The 19902-nt window shown below is 45.3% G+C and overlaps 1 protein-coding gene across 9 annotated transcripts in view; it reads right to left on the reverse strand.

Annotated features, from left to right (window-relative positions):
- Window positions 1-619: 619 nt before the first annotated feature.
- Window positions 620-19902, reverse strand: part of RGS8 (regulator of G protein signaling 8) — a 149775-nt gene continuing 130492 nt past the window's right edge. For 8 of the 9 annotated variants that reach the window (XR_006386639.1, XR_006386641.1, XR_006386637.1 and 5 more), the window contains 2 exons: window positions 14449-14657; window positions 620-667 (listed from right to left, as the gene is read on the reverse strand). Coding sequence is in view for 1 of the 9 variants with exons in the window: in XM_044267257.1 (XP_044123192.1) it covers window positions 14603-14657 (55 nt within the window). In the remaining 8 variants the exon portion in view is untranslated. Of the gene's footprint in view, window positions 668-14385; window positions 14658-19902 lie in introns of those variants that run through there. The other variant, XM_044267257.1, reaches the window with a different exon arrangement.

Consider the following 19902-nt stretch of genomic DNA (forward strand, 5'->3'; position numbering starts at 1 on the left):
CTCTTTGCAAGGTAGTTAATTACGCTCTCCGTTTTCAGATGCAGAATCGAAGGCTTGGGGAAGTGAGAAATCTCGTGGGGAAGTGGCTGAGCCCGTATTCAAACGCTGGTCTGTTATGTTCTCAGGAGCCCACGCTACCTCCCAAGGGGATTAAAATTCCGGCAAATTTTCAGCACTGAAGCGATCCTGCATTTCTGAATCCAAGACATCCTACATGGAGGGGAAGGACCAGTAAACTCCATCTGGATTTAGGACCAGAAGCTTTACAGCCCTTTACCTGCCAATCACCTATGGCTGTCTTGACACTGCAGCTGTCCCAGCCTCTCAGGCAGCTTTGTTCTATAAGGCCGTTTGGCTGGGATCTCTGGTGTCTTCTTTGTCAAGAGAGAGCCCTCCACCTTGCTGAGTCTTACCCCACAAAGCCTCCAAGCCCCTCTGGGGTTCCACACTTCTGGGTTTATACCGCTACAGGCAAGGCTCACTTTCATAAAATGCATATGGCCCTGAAACTGTACATAAGTTGCATTTTTATGAATCAATTCTATGTACTCACCAGCTTACACCATCATTTCAGAAATCATTGTTAATCTCCAACTGCTCTCTGCTGCTCAGTGACAAACAGGTACTTCAGCTTCAGACAGCATCCCCCTCTGCCTTCTCTACTTTTCTGTGAAAAGATCCAGCAGCCAATATTTAAACATACCAGGGAAGCTTACCATTAATGGACTTCCAAGGGGAATCATCTTTTTTTTATTTTTAAGATTTTATTTTTATTTATTTGACAGAGAGAGACACAATGAGGGAAGGAACACAAGCAGGGGGTGTGGGAGAGGGAGAAGCAGGCTTCCTGCTGAGCAGAGAGAGCCTGATGCGGGGCTCAATATGGGGCTTGATCCTGGGACCCTGGGATCATGATCTGAGCGGAAGGCAGATGCTTAATGACTGAGCCACCCAGGCGCCCCCAAGGGAAATCATCTTAAAGTGAAAAAATTGCTCCTTGATAAGAAAGATCATCCCCTAAGACATTCATATTATGAATTGGGCTTTTTTCCCCCCTTGGTTTTAATGCATCAGATTCCATGTATATACTTAGTGGTCTAGTAATAAAACATACTATTAAATGGATAATTTGCTCAAAGACAATGAAGAAAGAAAGAGAGAGACAATGAGAATAAATATGGATTTCTGGGCCTTTTTGTTACAGGTTAATCGTGGGTCACATAGCGTCATTCAAGACTCAGTTTCTCTCCTTGACACACAGAACACAGAATCTTTTGTATATTTCATGAGGCTGTCATGAGATTTTAATGAGGCTCTCTGGTCAAGGTCCTTTGCAATAAGCACAGAGTGTTATTAGAATGCAATCGGTATGCATTTATTAAGAGAGCAGCATCTCACCTTATGAGGATGATGAAGAGGTTCCTGCCACACCTTGCTAAGTGCCCCCCGCCCCTGGCCAGGTTTCTACCTTCCCAAAGTGCTGGTGTCTGAATTGTTCCTAGCAAGGAGGGTTGGGACAGCCTCATTCGCTCTTTTCCCCAAGGCCCCAACAACAAGACAAGCAAAATGGCTGAAAGGTTGAAGACTTAGTCTCTGGCTGCTGCTGCTGGAAATCTGCACAGCAGCGTTTCCCCCGGCAGCAGACAGCTGCCGCGTTAGGTGTGAATCAAACATGTAAACCTCTGGAGATTTGTCTTTCACTTCTCCGAGACACAACTTAGCAGAATTGCTGAAAATATGGTGACACCTTGCCTCAGCATGAGGACTCTCAGGGAGATGGAGGGGAGGAGGGAGGGTTGCTCTGCACTAGGGCTCAGGAGCGCTGCAGCCCCTATTCCCGTCCTCCCCTGGGCCTCCATGCCCTGACGCCATCTCTGTTCTCCAAGAAGCTCTAAGCTGAGCAGGCCCCCAGTTACCCCAGACACTCGGTGATGGCATCTCTGGAGGCACGGGGGCTTTCCCCGGAGACCCCTGGGCTGGAATCAGGCTAGAAGTGAGCTTGGTTCCCCCATCTGTCCCCTGATTACCTGAATTAGGAGCCTAATCCGTGTGCGTATACATGTGTACCTGTGTGCACACACATGTGTGATTCCTAAGCTAAAGGACCAAAATTTTCTCCAGAAACGTCAGCAGCTTCAGCTACATTCATTTGTCTTCCCTTTGGAGGGCTGGCAAATCCCCTGATGATGTGCAAGCAGGAAGACATGTTCTGCAGCCTCCTCCAGTGGTGGATGTAGAAGCTGGGGGCAGCCAGGGAGCCAACAGAAGCCTATCCAGAACTCCTGCACCCGAGGCCTGGGAATTTATTTTATGTCAGTAGTATTTGGGACACTTGGCGTTAGTTTATATGCAAATGTACATGTAGTAGCTATGAATCCCAGTCCATAAACTATTTTCTTTACTTCCTATAGCTTAACCTAATCTTTTCAGTTTGAGCATCTATTCCACAGACTGCTTGAGAAGCAAAAAAACAAAATAAGAATCAGATCTACCTAAGGTACCTCTCTACAAAACGATATCAGTGTTATGAAACTTTCTAGAGCACCAAGACATGAAGCAGTGGGAATGAGTAGCCCTCTTTGAGTCTGTGTCCACTCAGGTTTCTGCTCAGACAGCTACAATCCCTATCTGTGATTAGGTCCAGCAGCCCCCTGCTACTGTGTTACTTTTCTTGCTGAACAAGAACCTTTTACAGTATTGTCTTATGGTCTCCTTGCCCTTCCAGTTCTTCCTTTCTAGCATCTTGCTACTCCCTGGAGGCATCCCTGGAAAACAGATCACAGGCCCCCTCTGCTTTGATAACCAAGAAGCTGTTTACTCCTTCCTGCCCAAGCCCCAGGAGAATCTCTTTTGAATGGTAAGACCAAACTCCTTCAAAAAGGAGACTTACAGATGCCGACATTTGGGGCTCCCCATGGAAAAAAAAGAAACAAACAAACAAACAAAACTGTTCTAAAAGCCCTGTTCATGCACAAAGAGCCTCCAATGACACTCTTAATGTTTTGCTCTTAAATATGAGTGAACAACTAAGGATTGCCAGACCTTAGAACAAAATCTCAAACATGAAAGAGAACAAAACAATGGTAAAAAGGAACCTGGGAGAAACAGAACAATGGAGGGAACAGAATAAAAAGTAAATAAACTAAAACAAAACAAAATCCATCATTAGTATCCTTAGAGAAGTAGGAGACAATATTGCATTTGTGAAACAAGAACAGAGTTTTATTTTGTAAAAAATAATCAGAGAAAAAGTACAAGCTCTCGGATGTTAAAAATATGTTAGCAAAAAAGAAAATGAATTAGAGTGTAAAGAGTAGGGGTCTTATTTCTAACTAGTAGGAATTCAAGGAGGAAGTGGGGGGACAGAGAAAACAGATAAAGAAATTATCAAAGAAATAATACAAGCAAAATTTCCCCAAAGTCAAGCATAAATCTACAAACTGACAGGCCTACCACGTGTTCATATAAAATGTAAAAAGCCCCACATCAAATCTTACAGCCTTATAAACTCAGACTCTGAAACAAAAAGGGGATCCTAAAAGTTGAGAGAACATAGTGAGGGGGACTGGGGAACAGACCAAAAATGATGACTAGGGATCAGGATGACATCAGTTTTCTCAATCACAATATTGAAAATGGAAGACAATAGTAATGCCTCCAAAATTCTAAGTGTAGACAATTTCCAGCCTGGAATTCTATATCACCCAAGTCAAGAATAGGCAGAGAAACAGATTCTCAGTGAGCAAGGTCTCAAAAAAAAAAAAAAAAATCTCCAATGTACTCTTTCTTAGAAAGCTACTTCTGGAAAATATGCTCTGTTGAAATAAAAACAGAGGACAGACTGGAGAATTAGGAGACAAGAGAGAGGTGAAAAGAATTCTCAGGAAGTCAGCAAAGAAAAGGGTTACAACAGATAGACAGCCAGAAGATCAACCAACTTGTAATAAGGGAGTCCGAGAACTCCAGGAGAGCCGTCTAGATGTGGGATAACTGACAGTCTTTTTTTTTTTTTTTAAAGATTTTATTTATTTATTTGACAGACAGAGATCACAAGTAGACAGAGAGGCAGGCAGAGAGAGAGAGAGAGAGGGAAGCAGGCTCCCCGCTGAGCAGGGAACCCGATGCGGGACTCGACCCCAGGACCCTGAGATCATGACCTGAGCCGAAGGCAGCGGCTTAACCCACTGAGCCACCCAGGCGCCCGATAACTGACAGTCTTAACAACGTGGAAATGTTATCGAGCAGAGTTTCACAGAGCTATGAGAGTATGTAAGAGAACTTAGTCAAGTGTCGACATAAAACTACATAAAGGAATATTAAAGGCAATTATTAACCCCAGGGAAAAAAAAGTATGTGCTAGAATTGATATGTAATTAAAATACATTAATTGGTTTAATAATAAACAATATTTATACAGTTAGGATAACAAAAACATTGTTAACCAGAAATAGGAGAGGGCTAGAAGAAGAGAAGGACGGAATGTACATGAGTTTAAAACCCTCATTAGCAATATCAGAAATCTATAACTAGTATCTAAAATTGATAAGCAAGCAGCAAACTCTGTGAGTTGGAAATATAGGGGACATAACATGAATAATTTGGAGTTGAAAGTGACTTTCTCTTTGGAAAAGGAAGCAGGACAGAGGGAGAGGAATAAGAAATCGCTAATTTTTATTATGGTTTTTTTTCTTACATACATAACTTAAAACTAATTACCCAATAATGTTTTTATTTAAAATGAAAGTATGTTAATTAAAGAATAAAAATGAACCCCACTGGTCATGTACACAAAACAGATGCATAAACAGATCAGTAGAGAAAAGCATTACAGGTCCTACCCATACACAAGGTGTATGGTGTGGACATAAAAGAGAGAGAAGATCATTCCACCAAAGGGAGGAAGGCCAATTAAGTCCTGACTTCTGCTTTTTCATCTTGTTCAGGGACACTGCTGCCTATGTACAAATACAGAGGTGGCTCACTTGAAAAAACCTGAGAAGCAAGGTAGAAACTCATCAAACATTCCTGGAAAGGTGGAACGGTCTGAGGTTAATACTCCAAACCCGAGCCTCACACTGCCTGAGTTCGAATCCTGTCTCTACCACCTACTCGTTACATCGCTTTGGACAATCTACTTATGTTCCTCAGTCTCCTCAAGTGTTTCTACCCCACAGGATTATTTCAAGGATTAAATGAGCTAATGTATAAGGGGCGCAGAACGATTATTGTTACATCCCAGTATTCTCTCAGCTCCACCAGGTGAATCTGCTGAATGCGGGCACCGGATAAGCAGTGCGTGTGTGCGTGTGTTGGGGGCGTATGTTGGGGGTGTATGTTATGGGTGTGTGGATTACAAAGAGTTCTAAGCCTATCCCTGCCCTCCAGGAGCTTAAGGAGGGGGTAGGGTTTGGGGAAGAGGGAACACCTATAAATAAGCATATTATCAGCAATAATGACCAGCAGCGCGATGCAGAATGGGGGGGCTTGTTTCCTAGAGACGGTGGCTGTCGATATGTGCTCCACTCCTTGCAAGGGTGTGGGAGACACTTTTTATTTTTTCCTTTTTTTTTTTTAAGAAGACTTTATTTATTTATATGACAGAGAGAGAGAGATCACAAGTAGTCAGAGAGGCAGGAAGAGAGAGAGGGGGAAGCAGGCTCCCCGCAGAGCTGAGAGCTTGACGTGGGGCTCAAACCCAGGACTCTGGGATCATGACCTGAGCCGAAGGCAGAGGCTTTAACCCACTGAGCCACCCAGGCGCCCCTAGGAGACACTTTTTAGATGCCTCTTCATACACTTTTCAGCAAGTACCCCTTTCTCTAGGAATTTGCCTTTCCCTCTGGCCTCCACGCAGTAGCAGCAGAAGCTGCTATGTCCTGCCTCCTTGCCTCCTTGACCCAGGAAACACATCCAAATCAAGCTGAGCCAGTCAGGCTCTTACCTGAGAATTTTGGACCCAAGACTGAGGGATAGAATGTTTTCTCTCTCGATTTCCTTGTGTCAGGACTTATATGTAAACATTAAAGCTATTGGCCATTTTTTGCCATGGGAACTGGGAACAAGGAAACAGAAAAACAGTCTGTAAGCAGAGAAAACAGTGCGGCAGATACACAGAGAGAAACCAAAGCGCGAAGAGAGACAGGGCTTCTGGATTCCTGAGGTTTTGCTCACTGTTTCTGATCCCAACCAGGTTACAGCCCTGTCTAGATTCCAAGGGATGGCCCAGTACTCTGGCCAATGCCCCCCCTTTTTAAAATTTTATTTATTTATTTGATAGAGAAATCACAAGTAGGCAGAGAGGCAGGCAGGGTGGGGGGAAGCAGGCTCCCCACCGAACAGAGAGCACGATGTGAGGCTTGATCCCAGGACCCTGGGATCATGACCCGAGCAGAAGACAGAGGCTTAAACCACTGAGCCACCCATGTGCCCCCCAAAGCCCCCTTTTATTTAATGTTTGTTTGAATTCAATTTATATTGCAAACCAAAATTTCTTTAGTAATAGAGGAGGTCTTCCCACTCCTTGCTCCTGTACAGACAGGAAAAAAAAAAAAAAAAAGATATGACCATATTCCTTGGTCTGGTGAGACATTTGGTAAATCTAAACCTGGAAAAACCCAAAGGAGTCCTGAGGGTTTCACTGAGATAGAATCTGGCTCTGGGCCCAGGCCAGAGCAGCTCTGCTTCCTGGGATGGACTTGGATAATGGAATGGGCTCAAAACAAAGAGTGAACAGATACTGGGCTGTAGGAGAAGTCAAGGCCATCTGGCTGAGGTTCGTTCGCACTTGAAGTCAGAGGCGGAGGTTGGATGACTGACAGGGGAAGGCAAAGAGGACAAGTAACCACAGCAACAGAAAGGTGAGAAGCAGGGTCAGTAGCTACTAAGGCAAAGGTGAATTAGAGGAGGAGGTGACAGAGCAAGATTCAAGTGCCGCCCGATAAGTGGTACCTTGTCACCCATTAACTCTTCCTCTTCTGCCCACTGTAAGCTAGGCAGCAAAATTTGGGGTCAAAGGAATGAAAGACCAGCTTTTCAAGACTCTACTGTGGAGATGAGTCGTGGAATTATGGAGAGTTTCCTTCGTGTGTCCCTTGATAGGCATGGCTGAGGAGTCACTGATGAGCAGTCAGAGGCGCCACTCAAATCTACAATTCAGATACTCCAAAGAAGCAAAGATCAGAGATCATGCCTGACTGGAAAACCTGAGAAGCCTTCCTAAAGGAAGTGGACCTAGAAAGATCGATAGAATTTAAACATCAAAGACCACGGTTTGCAATATCCAGTCACCAGGATATTGGTGACTTCTGCAGTCCTAAGACAGAAGATGCTCAAAAACTATATACTTAATTAAGTTGGATTCCAGGCAAAAGGGATAACAGAATAAAGGCAAGGGTTGGAGCTGTATATATTGGAGCCATGCATAGTAGTCCTGTTTGTGGCCATATGAGGCCACAATGGATCAGTGGAAGACATATTGAAGAGGCAAGTTGAGGCCAAAGCTGTAACTCAAGAATGGCTGATCAGTCCTTGAACTCCTCAAGGACAAGGACCATGACATTTAACTTAGCCTGTCTCATCATGGGCTCACCTAGGCAGAATAGATGCACAGAAATTAGTCCATTTAATTTAGGACCTAGTGCACAGAAATTATTTTTGCACACAACTTTTAGCATGAAACCCACTGACACAGTAAATGCTTTGGAGTGTAGACCTGTGTCTGAATCCCTCTTGACTGTTGGGGGTATACTTTTTTCTGATTGCTTGTGTTTTCTTGTGAAGGGACTGCCCTAAAATTATACTTACAGATTCTCCCCCCAACTTGTTCCCCAACTTTATCCAGTCCTACCCATGGTCCCACTAGTCCGTGAGTTTGGAAAAAGGAACTGGGCATGCCCAAAGTGGTTTGTCTCCAGGAAGCCTGCAAACCCTACTCTGCGCTAGTTTAGTGGGGCCCCAGGGGGGAAGCTTGCAATTTCAGAGTTCAGTTCAGTTCAGGAGAGCCTATTAGCAGACCCATTTGGCAGCACCTCTCAGCCAAACCTTCCAAACCAGCTTTTATCGGTAATAAAGTTGACATTTTCATCATTGTACACCTGACTCCCGAGTCAGAGCTCAGAAGTCAGGAAGTGAGTGGAGAAAAGGACTGTTAGTTATTGTCTCCCTGAGACACCAACTATCACTGGCTTGAGCATTTCTTACCAATATGATGGATGTGATGGTAATGGCCATCACATAGGGCTCAATGAAAATTCTCAAAGATAATACATTAGATGTTTCTTAGTTTGGTCTGCTATTAACAAAGATATCATAGACCAGGTGGCTTCAACAACATTTATTTCTCACTATTCTGAAGACTGGGGTGTCCAAGATCATGGTATGCATACTCTGCAGAGAGCCAGCCTCTTTTCCCTCTACAAGAGGGCCATCTTGGCCTCACCTGGTAAGGAGAGTGAGTACCCTGGTCTCTTCCTCTTCTCATAAGGACACGAACACCATCATAGGGGCTCTGCCCTCTTGAATCATCTTTACATATCATCTCCCAAAGCCCCCGCCTTCTAATACCATCCCAGTAGGGGCTAGAGTTTCAACATATGAATTTGGGGGAGGGGACAAAAACAAGGTGTCCGTTACAGATGCTATATAAATGTTGGTTCTCTTTTTTGACATCCTCTTCTATAGGCATATCCCTACAAAGGCAGGGTCTATATTATTCTGTAGATCTAGCATGTTTTTTTATGTTTTGTAGAAGTTCAAAAAGTGGAAATGGTAAATGTAGGGCTTCCCTGCAACTGATTCATTTCTGGCCATATTGTTTCAAACAGCTTTATTGTGGATAATCAACACACAATAAAGTGTACATATTTAAAGTATAAAATCTGATGTTTTGACTTATGTAAATACCAGAGAAATTATCACAAAAGAGTGAGCAATCAGGGTGCCTGGGTGGTTCAGTCAGTTCAGTGTCTGACTTTGGTTCAGGTCCTGGTCTCAGGGTCCCAGGATGGAGCCCTTCTCCACGCTCAGCAGGGCGTCCGCTTGTCCCTCTGCACTTCCAGCCCCCGTGCTCTTGCTCTCTCTCTCTCTCAAATAAATACAGTCTTTAAAAACAAAACAATACCAAAACAAAAAATCAGTGAGCAATCCATTACCTCCCCCCAAATTCCTTCAAGTCCCTTTGTGATCTCTGCTTCCCACTTGGCTCTGCTCTCCTGTCCTCAGACAGCCGCTGATCTGCCTTCTGTCTCTAAGAATTAGATTACATTTTCTAGGATTGAATATAAAGGGAATCACAGCATATTCTTCTTTTTGTCTGTCCACTCATATTTTTGAAGAGGGGTAGTAGTTATCATTGGATGGTGGAGGAACACTGATCATAGAACCAAAGGACCAGGACTCTTGTTCTGAGTAGATAGTAACAGGCTGTGTGACCTTGGACAGGTCATGTAACACTTCTGTGCCTCAATTTCTCTTACCAGTAATATAGGGAATAATAGAGTCTGTACTACCTCACAGATTCATTTATGGTCATTAAAAAGACTACCTGAGGTACAATACTAGAAGATATATTACATACCCCATGTATGTAGCTAGATGATATTTGACAGTATTAATTTGATGGTTTTTTTCACTACCTAAAATCTCCTCTTGCCCTTCCTCTTTTCAAGATCATGGTATGCTTGAAAATGACATGGTAACTGACTCTGTACCTTCTTTTGTCAGGGAAGTATTGTATAGAGTGGGAAAACAGAATCAGTCTACAGATCTACCTGGCTTTAGATTTCTGGACTCTCAGCCTTGGGAAGGGTACAGGTTTGCAGAAAAGTAAAAGAAGGGCTTTGTGTGTTCATAACGATGGTGGCTTAGGGAAGTAGTGGGGAGGGTGTAGAGAACCAGGTTTTCAAACAGTCCTTCTGCTACAGCATCCACCCCTCCTTCTCCCTCCTGATTTCTCTGGTACCCAAGCCCTTCTGGGATTCTGCAGGCCAATGAACTTGACTCTTGTCAGTCAACAACCCCATCCCTTCACCTTCTCCCCTTTGGGGTCAGGTTTGACTCTGTCCTCTCATAAGTCATTCATCATTTCTCCATCTGCTGTCTCCACATATTGTGGGTTACCTAGTTTCACCGAGCTAAAGTTTATTTTGAAGCTTCTTGTTCTCTTAGTTGTTTGTGAGCTGTTCTCCAGAGAGGAAGGGTCCAGAAAGTTATTTACACTGCTTTCTTGACATTGAAAACTAATGAATTCTTTGCCTAACACTTTTTTTATGGAAATATCATCTACATGCACAGGTCTTACCTGTTTTAGTTCAAGGAGCTTTAACAAACGTATCACCCATGTATCCCATGTCCCTAGTAAGATCTAGAATATTCTCATCACCCCCAGATAGTTTCCTCATATCTTTTCCCAGTTTCCTGCTACCATCCTACCCCATCTGCAACCAAGCACTTAACTTCTGTTTTTGCTCTTATTATTGTTGTTTTAGCATAGATAAGTTTGCCTGTTGTAGAATTTCATGTAAGTGGAATTACAGAGAATGCAGTGTTTTGTACCTGGCTTCTTTTTTTTAATTATGTGTATCAGTAATACATTCCTGTTCATTGCTGAATAGTGTTTCCTACGATATGATAGACCATGATTTGCTTATCCATCGTTCTGTTTGTCTGGGTCATTTCAAGTTTTTGCCTATTGTGAATACAGCTGTTATGAACATCTGTACTTGCCTTTTTGTGGACGTGTTTTGAGACCCATGAGTGGAGCAGCCAGGCCAGAGAGTAGATCCACATTTAGCTTTAAAGAAACTGTCAGACTGCTTTCCGAAGTGCTTTGTACCATCTTGTGTTCCTACCAGCTCTGGATAAGATTTCCAGTAATTCCCCATCCTTGCCAAACCTTGTGATTAGAATTTTCATTTCACATATTCTAGTGGGTGTGCAATGAATCCTCACTGGTGGTTTTGGCATAATTTTTCCAAATGTTCCCTAGTCCCTAGGGGAGCCTCTTAGAGCTCTGGGCAGGGGTCTCTGAGCCCTCTTTTGGGTTGTCATTTGTCCTTCACAAGTGGGCCTGTTTATGGGCAAGAGAGAATCATTAGGATAGTATGCTAAAAGTCACGTGGGTTTCTGTGTTCACAGAGGGCAGTAACTGCAGTCCATTGAGAGATCGTTCCTTGGCAAAGAGAAATATTCATATGTCATTTGCGAACTTAGAAAAGAGGTTTCAGAGGCCACAAGTGAAAGATTACGTAACCATTGACATCTATAAAAAAAATCTAGCTGTACCTTCATGGGTTCAGTGCTGTGGATAAAAATAATTTGGAGGCAGAGAAAGGATATAAGAAAAAGTTTTATAACTATGATTTGAAGAAGCACTTGGGAGTCCATCCAAACTGTTAAGGACACAAAGCTGTCTCAAATGCTGGCACACTGTTTACAAATTAGCTGTTGGTAAACCGTTTGATTTGCATTTCCCTAATGACTGATGGTGTCAACCAGTTTTTTCAATTTGGTTTATTGGACATTAATAGACATCCTTTTGTGAAGTGTCTGTGTGAGTCTTTGACCAATTTTTAAAATTGTTCTTTGATTTGCATTGAGTTGTAGCAGTTCTTCACATATTCTGGCCACAAGTTTGTTGTCTAATGTATGTATTGTAAATACATAGAATGCATGTGAATATCTTCTCTCAGCCTGGCTTCCCTGTTTATTTTAACAATGTCATTTGATAAACAGAAGTTTTAAATTTCTATATAGTCTCATTTATCATTTTCCTCTTGTATGCTTAGTGCTTTTTTGTGTCCTAAGAAGCCCTTACCTATCTTCAAGTCAGAAAAGTATTCTCCTGTTTTCGTCTAGAAACTTTGTGTTTTTTGAGCTGGCCTCTGAGAAGCCCTAGGAAGGCCTGGAGAGAAAGGGTGAGTGCAGCCAGCTTCACCCAGACATTCTACCTCCTTTGCTTCCTCTTTCCTCTGTCTCCACCTCAATCAAAGCAGGCTTCCCTCTGCATTTTATGTACTGGGTTTTTGGGTTTTGTTTTGTTTTTTTAAGTAAGAGCACAAGTGGGGAGGGAGGGGGCAGAGTGGGAGAGAGAGATGTGGGCCACCCCCCCCCCAACTAAGCACAGAGCCCAAGCTCAATCCCAGGACCCTGAGATCACGACCTGAGCCAAAGGCAGATGCTTAACCCACTGAGGCACCCAGGCGCCCCTGTACTGGGGTTTTAATTAAAATTTAATTTAACCGAAAGGTTTGTTCTCTTTCTCTCTTTTTCTTCCTTCTTCCTTTCTTTCTTTCTTTGCCTTTCTGGCCACTCCACTGGACTGTAAATTCCTTGAGTACAGGAACTACACAATCTTTTGCTCTCTGTTATGTCTTCAATTATGCACAGTACTTGCGCACCTTGTGAACACTTAAAACAAATTCTTAATTGAAATAAATCTAACCAAACTTGAAATGGGAAGAGAGACTCTATTCAGTTTAGCCAAATCTTACATAATATGTACTCCTGGGCTTCAGATCTGGGCCAGGCTCCTATGAGGGAGAAAGACTCCCAGTGGGAATGAGATCAGAGGCCCCTGCCTGCAGCAGTCTCCATAGGAAGCAGTAAGAAAAGCATCGCCTTACACTTATGTAACTTTTACTATTTATAAAACACCTTCATATACCTTACCTCCCCCCAAAAAAGACCTTTCCCTATTTGTAAAGACAGGCAAATAGGGGTGCCTGGGTGGCTCAGTGGGTTAAAGCCTCTGCTCAGGTCATGATCCCAGGGTCCTGGGATCGAGCCCGGCATCGGCATCGGGCTCTGTGCTCGGCAGGGAGCCTGCCTCTCCCCATCTCTCTGCCTCTCTGCCTACTTGTGATCTCCGTCTCTGTCAAATAAATAAATAAAATCTTAGGGGAAAAAAAAAAAAAGCTGGCAAATACCCCCAGAGTTTCAAATACATGGGAGAGAACAGGGAGAGAGGAGTCTGGCCATATTTACAAGATGGACAGATTCTGACCCCTCAGAGTGATGAGGACACTGAAAGGGCCCTTTTTAAGCAGCCCCCCTTCCCCCAAATTCCCAGTGATGCTCAAGATCTCCCAAAGTTTTATCCCTTCAGGTGAAGGCCTTTATCCCAGTCAAATTCTAGTCTCCCTCCAGCTTCAATGTGTTGAGGCAGGGCAGGTGGTGTGAGAAGGTCAGTAATGGCTATAGGGGGACATACTTCCAGTGCAGAAGCTGAAGGCCTCCAGGGTCTCCCTTCTGGGCCTCATAACTGTGTTCTGGTCGAAACCCACAGCCCCCACCCCCACCTCTAGACAGGCAGGTGTGACCTAAAATACAGGATGCCCTTACTTCCTGTCTGTGGCAGCCTCCCCCACTTCAACGCCTGGTTTCTGCCCCCACATTTTCACTATTGATCTTGGGGTAACCCCATCTGACCTAAGAAACTGTCCCAATCTGTTTCACACCTAGAAAATGAGTACTTGGAGACATTCTGATCGTTAGATACTGTGAAGATTTTTTTCTTAAGTATATAAAAAACTCAGCACCAGACCTAGCACATCATGAATGTTCAATACATCTTCTGAAAATAAGTACAGAGTTCACCCTGGGCTTCCGGTCTGTCTCACAGACCTAGACCTAATCATGCTGCTGGGCTGGGTTAAGTCACTTTTTTGAGGGAAAAGGAGGTAACTTTCTCAGGTCAAGCCCGGTGACTTTTAAAAGACCCATGGGTTGTGAAATCACCCGTATCCCCAAACCATCTGTCCAACTTCCATCACCATTGGGGTTCTCCAGAATTGCTTCCCAGTGACTTCTTTTCCTTTCCAGGACCACTGTGGCTGTCTCCTTCCCTCGGTTCTATCAGACACAAGAGCTGAGAGAAGGGGAGTACGTGTGATTGCCACATCTCCAGGCATCCTGTTCTGACACAGAGGAGGCTCGGGATGCGGGGATAGAAGTCAGGGGACTGCTTCCAACTCCATGACGGATGTCACCCAGCTCTTCCACCAAACTTAACAGCACTGAAACTCAAAATGACACTTCCTTGTCAAGTCTGAATCAGGCATTTTCGACTCTAACTGGAGTGAGTCTGTCAATCCTCTGGAGGAAAGCTGGAGCTCTGGAGAGCTTTAAGATTCAGCAAACAGTGTTTGGATGTCTGCTGCGTGTCAGGTAGGCACTGTAGTGTGTGTGTGTGTGTGTGTGTGTGTGTGTGTGTTTAATTTCTATTCCCAGTTGCACAGTACAGATGAGCAAAGCAGGGCTCAGTGAGACTGAGGGACTTGCCTACCTACAGGCAGCAAGTGGAAAGGTCAGGTTTCTAACCAAAGTTTACAGCTCCAGGTCCAAATCCACTGTTCTTTCCATTCGACCGCTCCTGGTGCTGCTCCTGGTGCAAGCCCAGACCACCTCCCCTAGCATCCTCCTAGAATATTACAGACCACATCAGGCTCTCACCTCTCAGAACCAGCAGGATGGCCACATGTTCATTTCACCGGCAGAAGCTGCCCAGGCTCAGAGTTTTGTCTCGTTCTTTCCATCCACTGATAGGATGCAGGGCATGTAGGAAAGCAACCGTTTCCTGGGAGCACTTAACAGTCTCAAAGCCTTCTCATATATATTGATCACATTTTTCTGTACCACAGGATAGACAAGCTTCCTTTGCTCTGGTGGGGGAGAAGAGAGGAGTGGGAGGGAGGAAGGAAGCAGAAGGAAATTAATGAGTGACTTAGGATCCATTCTTAAAGGACCAAAGCACTAAGGATACTGATTTATAGAGGGCAAGACCAGGTCCATGGGTGGCTAGAAACATTGAGATTAACTTGATTTCTTGAGTACCTACTGGATGCCAGACAGTTCATTAGTAGTTTGTTATGAACATTACCTCATTAATACAATCCTGTAATCTCTGCAATCATATTTTTAAGGGATTTCAGGGCACAAAACTGAACTAATCTTTATAATACTTTATTCATTCACACTATCCTTATTGGTCCATGCTTGGATCTTAATTATATTTATTTCAATCATTTACTTTAGTGATCTGAAGAACACTCTTGAACCTACATCTAACTCAAGAATTAGAATACTAATGGTAATTTACCTCTACTCATGTGTTCCTTCCCTACATTGTCATAAATTAAAATGATGTACCAGCCCTCTCCTATAGTTAATTTTCATAAGAGACTAGTAAGACCGGCTTCGACTGTCTTGTCCATTATCTCTCGATAACAAAATAAATAAATTTTTCTACATGATTAAGAAAAATCCTTCCCTATATCTCCCCTTACAAGAGGCCAACCCCATCCCCTATCATTTCCTTGTTCTTTTTTAGTTTTATTGTATATACAGGGGAACCTTAAAATATATTGTTTATTTTGATTATATTTAAATTTTAATAAAAGGACTTGCTTTTTAGATTAACATTATTTTGCTAGGATTCACGCATATTGTTGCTACAGTAGAACTGCAGGCCATCCATTCTCAGAGCTGTATGAATTCGGTTGTGTGAATGTGCCACAATTTATCCATTCTTCTTTTGAGAGCCTTCTGTGTGGTGTCCAATCTTTTACCATTGCTACTAAGTGCTACTGTTGCTACTTAGTGCTACTAAGAACACTCTTGGGCACTTCTTTTAATGTCCACATATTAAAATATTTCTGACAGTTATATATCTAGTAATGGAAATAGCTGGGCCCATTCTCCAGATATGGAAACTGAGGCTCAGAGAGGTTCAGGAAACTGTTCAAGATTACACAAACTGGTTGATAACCAGATCCAGGATCTGAATCCAGGACTGCCATGAAGAACAGAAGCAAGGAAGCGCTGGGAGAGAGGGGATGTAGGGGGCAAAAGGAATAACAAGGAAACTATATTTTGTCATCGTGAGACTAGAACTTATAGTTACTGAATGTCTTCAGCACCTTGCATACCCGTCCTCATGGCTTTGGCCCGTGCTGGGCTTGGGAGGCTCCAGAAGTTGGAGCCAGCCCTGGTTTTGGGTGAAACCACTTGCCTTTTAATCCCCAGGGCTGACTGCTTGGTTACTAAAGTGGCAAACCTTTCTGGGGTTCAGAAGCCTCCTGTTCCCAGGGCACCTCCTCCCTCCTACCACAGAAGGCCTCCATACTCTGCCCCTGCCCAGCACCACCCTCCCCTACGGCACCCAGACTCCGCCAGAGCCTCTCCTGTCCTTCCTGATGGGAAGCTTCAATCCTCAGCCGCCCTGGGCTGCCGGCCTGCCCCCTCCGCCCTGAAACACACACTACAGAGTGAGGCCACCCAAAGAGCCATTTAATCATGCTGAGTGCAAGGCCACGCCGCGGGCACAGGCGCCGGGAAGGGAAAACAGGACCTGCAGCTGTGCTCTGATGTCAGTGATGGGGCAGATGGGCATCAAATAAAAATGAGAATTACCAGGCAAATACACCCTTGGCAAAGCAGCTGTTCGCAGGCCTCAGGCTTACAGGATTCCCAGATCTGCGTGTATTTAAGTAATGGCAAGACCTATAAAACCCCTCCCCAGAGGGCCCCCAGGCACAGATCCTGTTCTGGAGAGAGGCCTCACTCTTTCCCATGTCCACAGACCTGCCCTCACCCACGCCTTCAACTTCTAATGGAATTTGCAATCCGTTTTAAGGAAGATTCGAATTTGACAAATTCCTATCGAAGCCCGATAGATAGAGGGTCAGGGATATCTATGCACAGGGAGGACAGCCCCGTGTCACCTTGGATCATCACGGAGCATCCAGGCATTCCCTGTATGTCGTTTAACAGCCCTGGAAAGCAGAGGCTACCTTCCAAGAAGGTTCGAACTTGACTCTTGCCCTTGCTTATACTCTGGGTTAAAAGAGGAAGAAAATGCATGACAGATGAAAAGTTAAATACATAGCTTAGCTCTCCTGTAGAAGAAGGGATCTAGAGAGGTCTCTGCTTCAGGAAGGCAAAGCAGAGCCCCAGGGAGCAGCGGGAGGCCGTGGCCAGGAGCTCGGTGCTCACCGGACGCGTTCAGTCTTCAGTCCCATCCTGCCATTCACCTGGGGTCGTGGCAAAAACCCCTCAGAGCCACATGTGCCTTTCTAGAAAATGGGACAATAATGCCTGCTCCCTGGGGTAGCGGTACGGATTGAACAATAAGATGTTTTTAAGTGCCAGCTATAAAAAAAAGTACGTCCCAGGGATGGCCTGTGTGGCAGCGTGACTGTAATTAACAAAACGATGTCTCTGGGAGTCTATCTTAAAAGTTCTCATCGCAAGAAGAGAAACGTGTCGCTATGTGAGGTGATGCGTGTTAACTAGACTCTTTTCATGCCCATTTTGCAATATATACAAAGAGCAAATCATGAGGGTGTACACCTGCAGCTAATAAAATATCAGATGCCAATAATATCTCAATTTCAAAAAACAAACAAACAAACAAAAGCCAAAATAAGGATAGCCCTGCCTGTGATGATGAGGGGGAAAAAGAAAGCGTCCGCAGGACACGGGCTTATAGTACTCTATGAATAGCGCTGATCCCTCCATAAAGAACTGAGGGCCCACACCGAGTTCTCCGCTCCAGCAGGACGATTATCGGACACGTTCTAGTTCCTCACTTTGTCTGTTTCTTTCCTCTCTTCCTTGATAGGTTGTGGATGTGTACATCCACAGCTTTAAAGAATATCTCCCTGCTCCCCTGTCCCTGCCAAGCCCCCCTCCTCAAGCACCGACTCCCCAGCCCCCAGTCCTGCCACCCCCAAAGGTGGGCCTTGGAGGGAAAGCTGGACTGGTCCCTGTTCAAGGGCCAGGGCAGGAAGCCAAAGGCCCTGAATGTCTCCACAGCCGCTGCTGGACTGCCTGGCTCCAGGACAGATGCTTCCCCGGGGACAGGGAGGTGGAAGCAGGGGCAGGTGCTACCAAGACAAAAAGGCTGGCAGACAGGCCAGCTGCCAGAGGGTGGCGGGGGCCCTGTGGGTGGGGCCTGAGGTGGGCGGGGGGAGAGGGGGACACGTGATGAGCATCTGGGCCGCCGCACCCTGCTCACGGCTCACCTCCCAAAGCTAATGGCCCGGGCAGACCATGCTGAACGCACCCTTTATTCTCCAGGCCGGACTCCCTCACTCCTCCTCAAAAGAGGGCTTAACCCAGGCTGGTGAGCAGGTGGCCAACAGCTGCTCCCTCAACAGGGCAAGACTGTCTCCGTGGCTACAAAGCAGGCCCAGATGCCACCCCTCTGCGTGAGAATGTTTCCTCCTGGCTGAGACAAGTCCCTTGGCAGAGCTGCCTGAAAAGGGCCATTTGCCAGGGGGAGGGGCTGAGTCCCACAGCTCCCCTTGGCTGTCCACAGACACTATCTCCCCTCCTCTCCCGCAAGACCCCTTTCTCTTAGCAACTGCCAGCCCTGAGTCAGGAAAGCAAACCAATATATTCTCACAGGTAATTGCTGTCTATTCATCTCCCCAAGACTCAACTCCACGAACGGAGAGGAAGTTTGCCCTATCAGCAGGCTACCGTCTGGGGGATTCTGTGTTTTGAAGGTGATTATGATGCAGAAGGTCCTAGAAGCTCCCTTCCTAGCTCCTCACCCCTTCCTTGCCATTTCCCATGAGATGCTGCCAACCTAGGTCATGAACAGTTAGGAACTTAAATCATCCCCCGTATTGGTTACAACTGACCGGAGAAAGCACCTCCTGGAAAACCCTGACCATTTCATTTTTAAAACGCAGGATTGAAATAATTCCCCTTCACATCCCAGCACACACACACTGCCTTTCTGTATTCGAGGCCGGCTCCATTCAGTCTACTCCAGCACCACTACTACCCCGCACCTTGACTGAGAACGTCCACCATCAGCTACATTTCCCGTGTTTCTCCAAAGGCTACAAGTCAAAAGTCTAATCCTGGCTCCGGCATAAACTAGGTCAGAGCATACCAGAAGGGCCGAGCAGTTGATTTGGTTTTGCACGACGTGGGATTTTGTTTTTAGGCTCTTCCAACTCAAAGTTCAGTTAATTTGTTTGCATTTTGTGTGTCTCATTGGAAAGCTGCATGACAAGTGAGAGTGATCCCTATTCTATTTGGGTCATAGGGCATGTAAGGAGGGGTCCTAGTACTCTGGCTGGGTCAAGCCCCCTGTTGAATGAAAGGCACCTTGTTTTCTTTCTAGGGACAGAGGTCCTGTTTTTCAAATACAGCTTACATTCTACCTACTGTGATGAACTTGCCGACCACCCCAGGTCAGGCTCTGGGATGACTGCAAACCAGAGTTTGGATCTCCAATAGTTGTGGCTACTATTCTGAGGACACCTACACAGACCAGCTCCTGCCCAGGTCCTCTGCCCGTCTCATCTCCAGACCTCACATTGCCTGGAAACGTGGGTACTATTATCCCCTTTTTGCTAACAGGAAAACAGACTAGGAGAGGCCAAATTCCTTCCCCAGGGTCACACACCCAGAATAAGTAAGTTTCAGGATTCAATCTCAGGCATCCAAATCCTCATATTCTTTCCTGCCACGTGTATTAAGAGGAGAGCCCCTGCCCATTTGGGTGCCTGCAAGACGGGTCTTAATGTCTGGGGGGATGGGGCTCTTTGTTCCTCGGGGGGGGGGGAGCCCCGGGAGCCCGAACCCCAAGAAGGTGCTCTCCCACCCCCTCCGCCCACAGCTGTGAGAGACAAAGACTATGCTTGTCTGGGGGTTTGGGGCGGGGCTGTGACTCAGCCTCCCCCTGGAAGAAGGTGCCCTGTGAGATGGCAGTGAACTGATCGCCCTCCTAATGGAAAGATATTACAAAGAGCAGGGCAGAAACAAAACAAACTAGCCCAGCTGCACCTGAATGCGCAGCTCGGGAACAGCTCGGGCAGATAATTGGCTAATCCGATTTCCAGCCGGCTTGGTGGTGCATGTCAGCCACCATCGCTTTCCACCACGCCT

This window comes from Neovison vison, chromosome 10, assembly GCF_020171115.1.
Source record: "Neovison vison isolate M4711 chromosome 10, ASM_NN_V1, whole genome shotgun sequence".
Classification (NCBI taxonomy): domain Eukaryota; kingdom Metazoa; phylum Chordata; class Mammalia; order Carnivora; family Mustelidae; genus Neogale; species Neogale vison.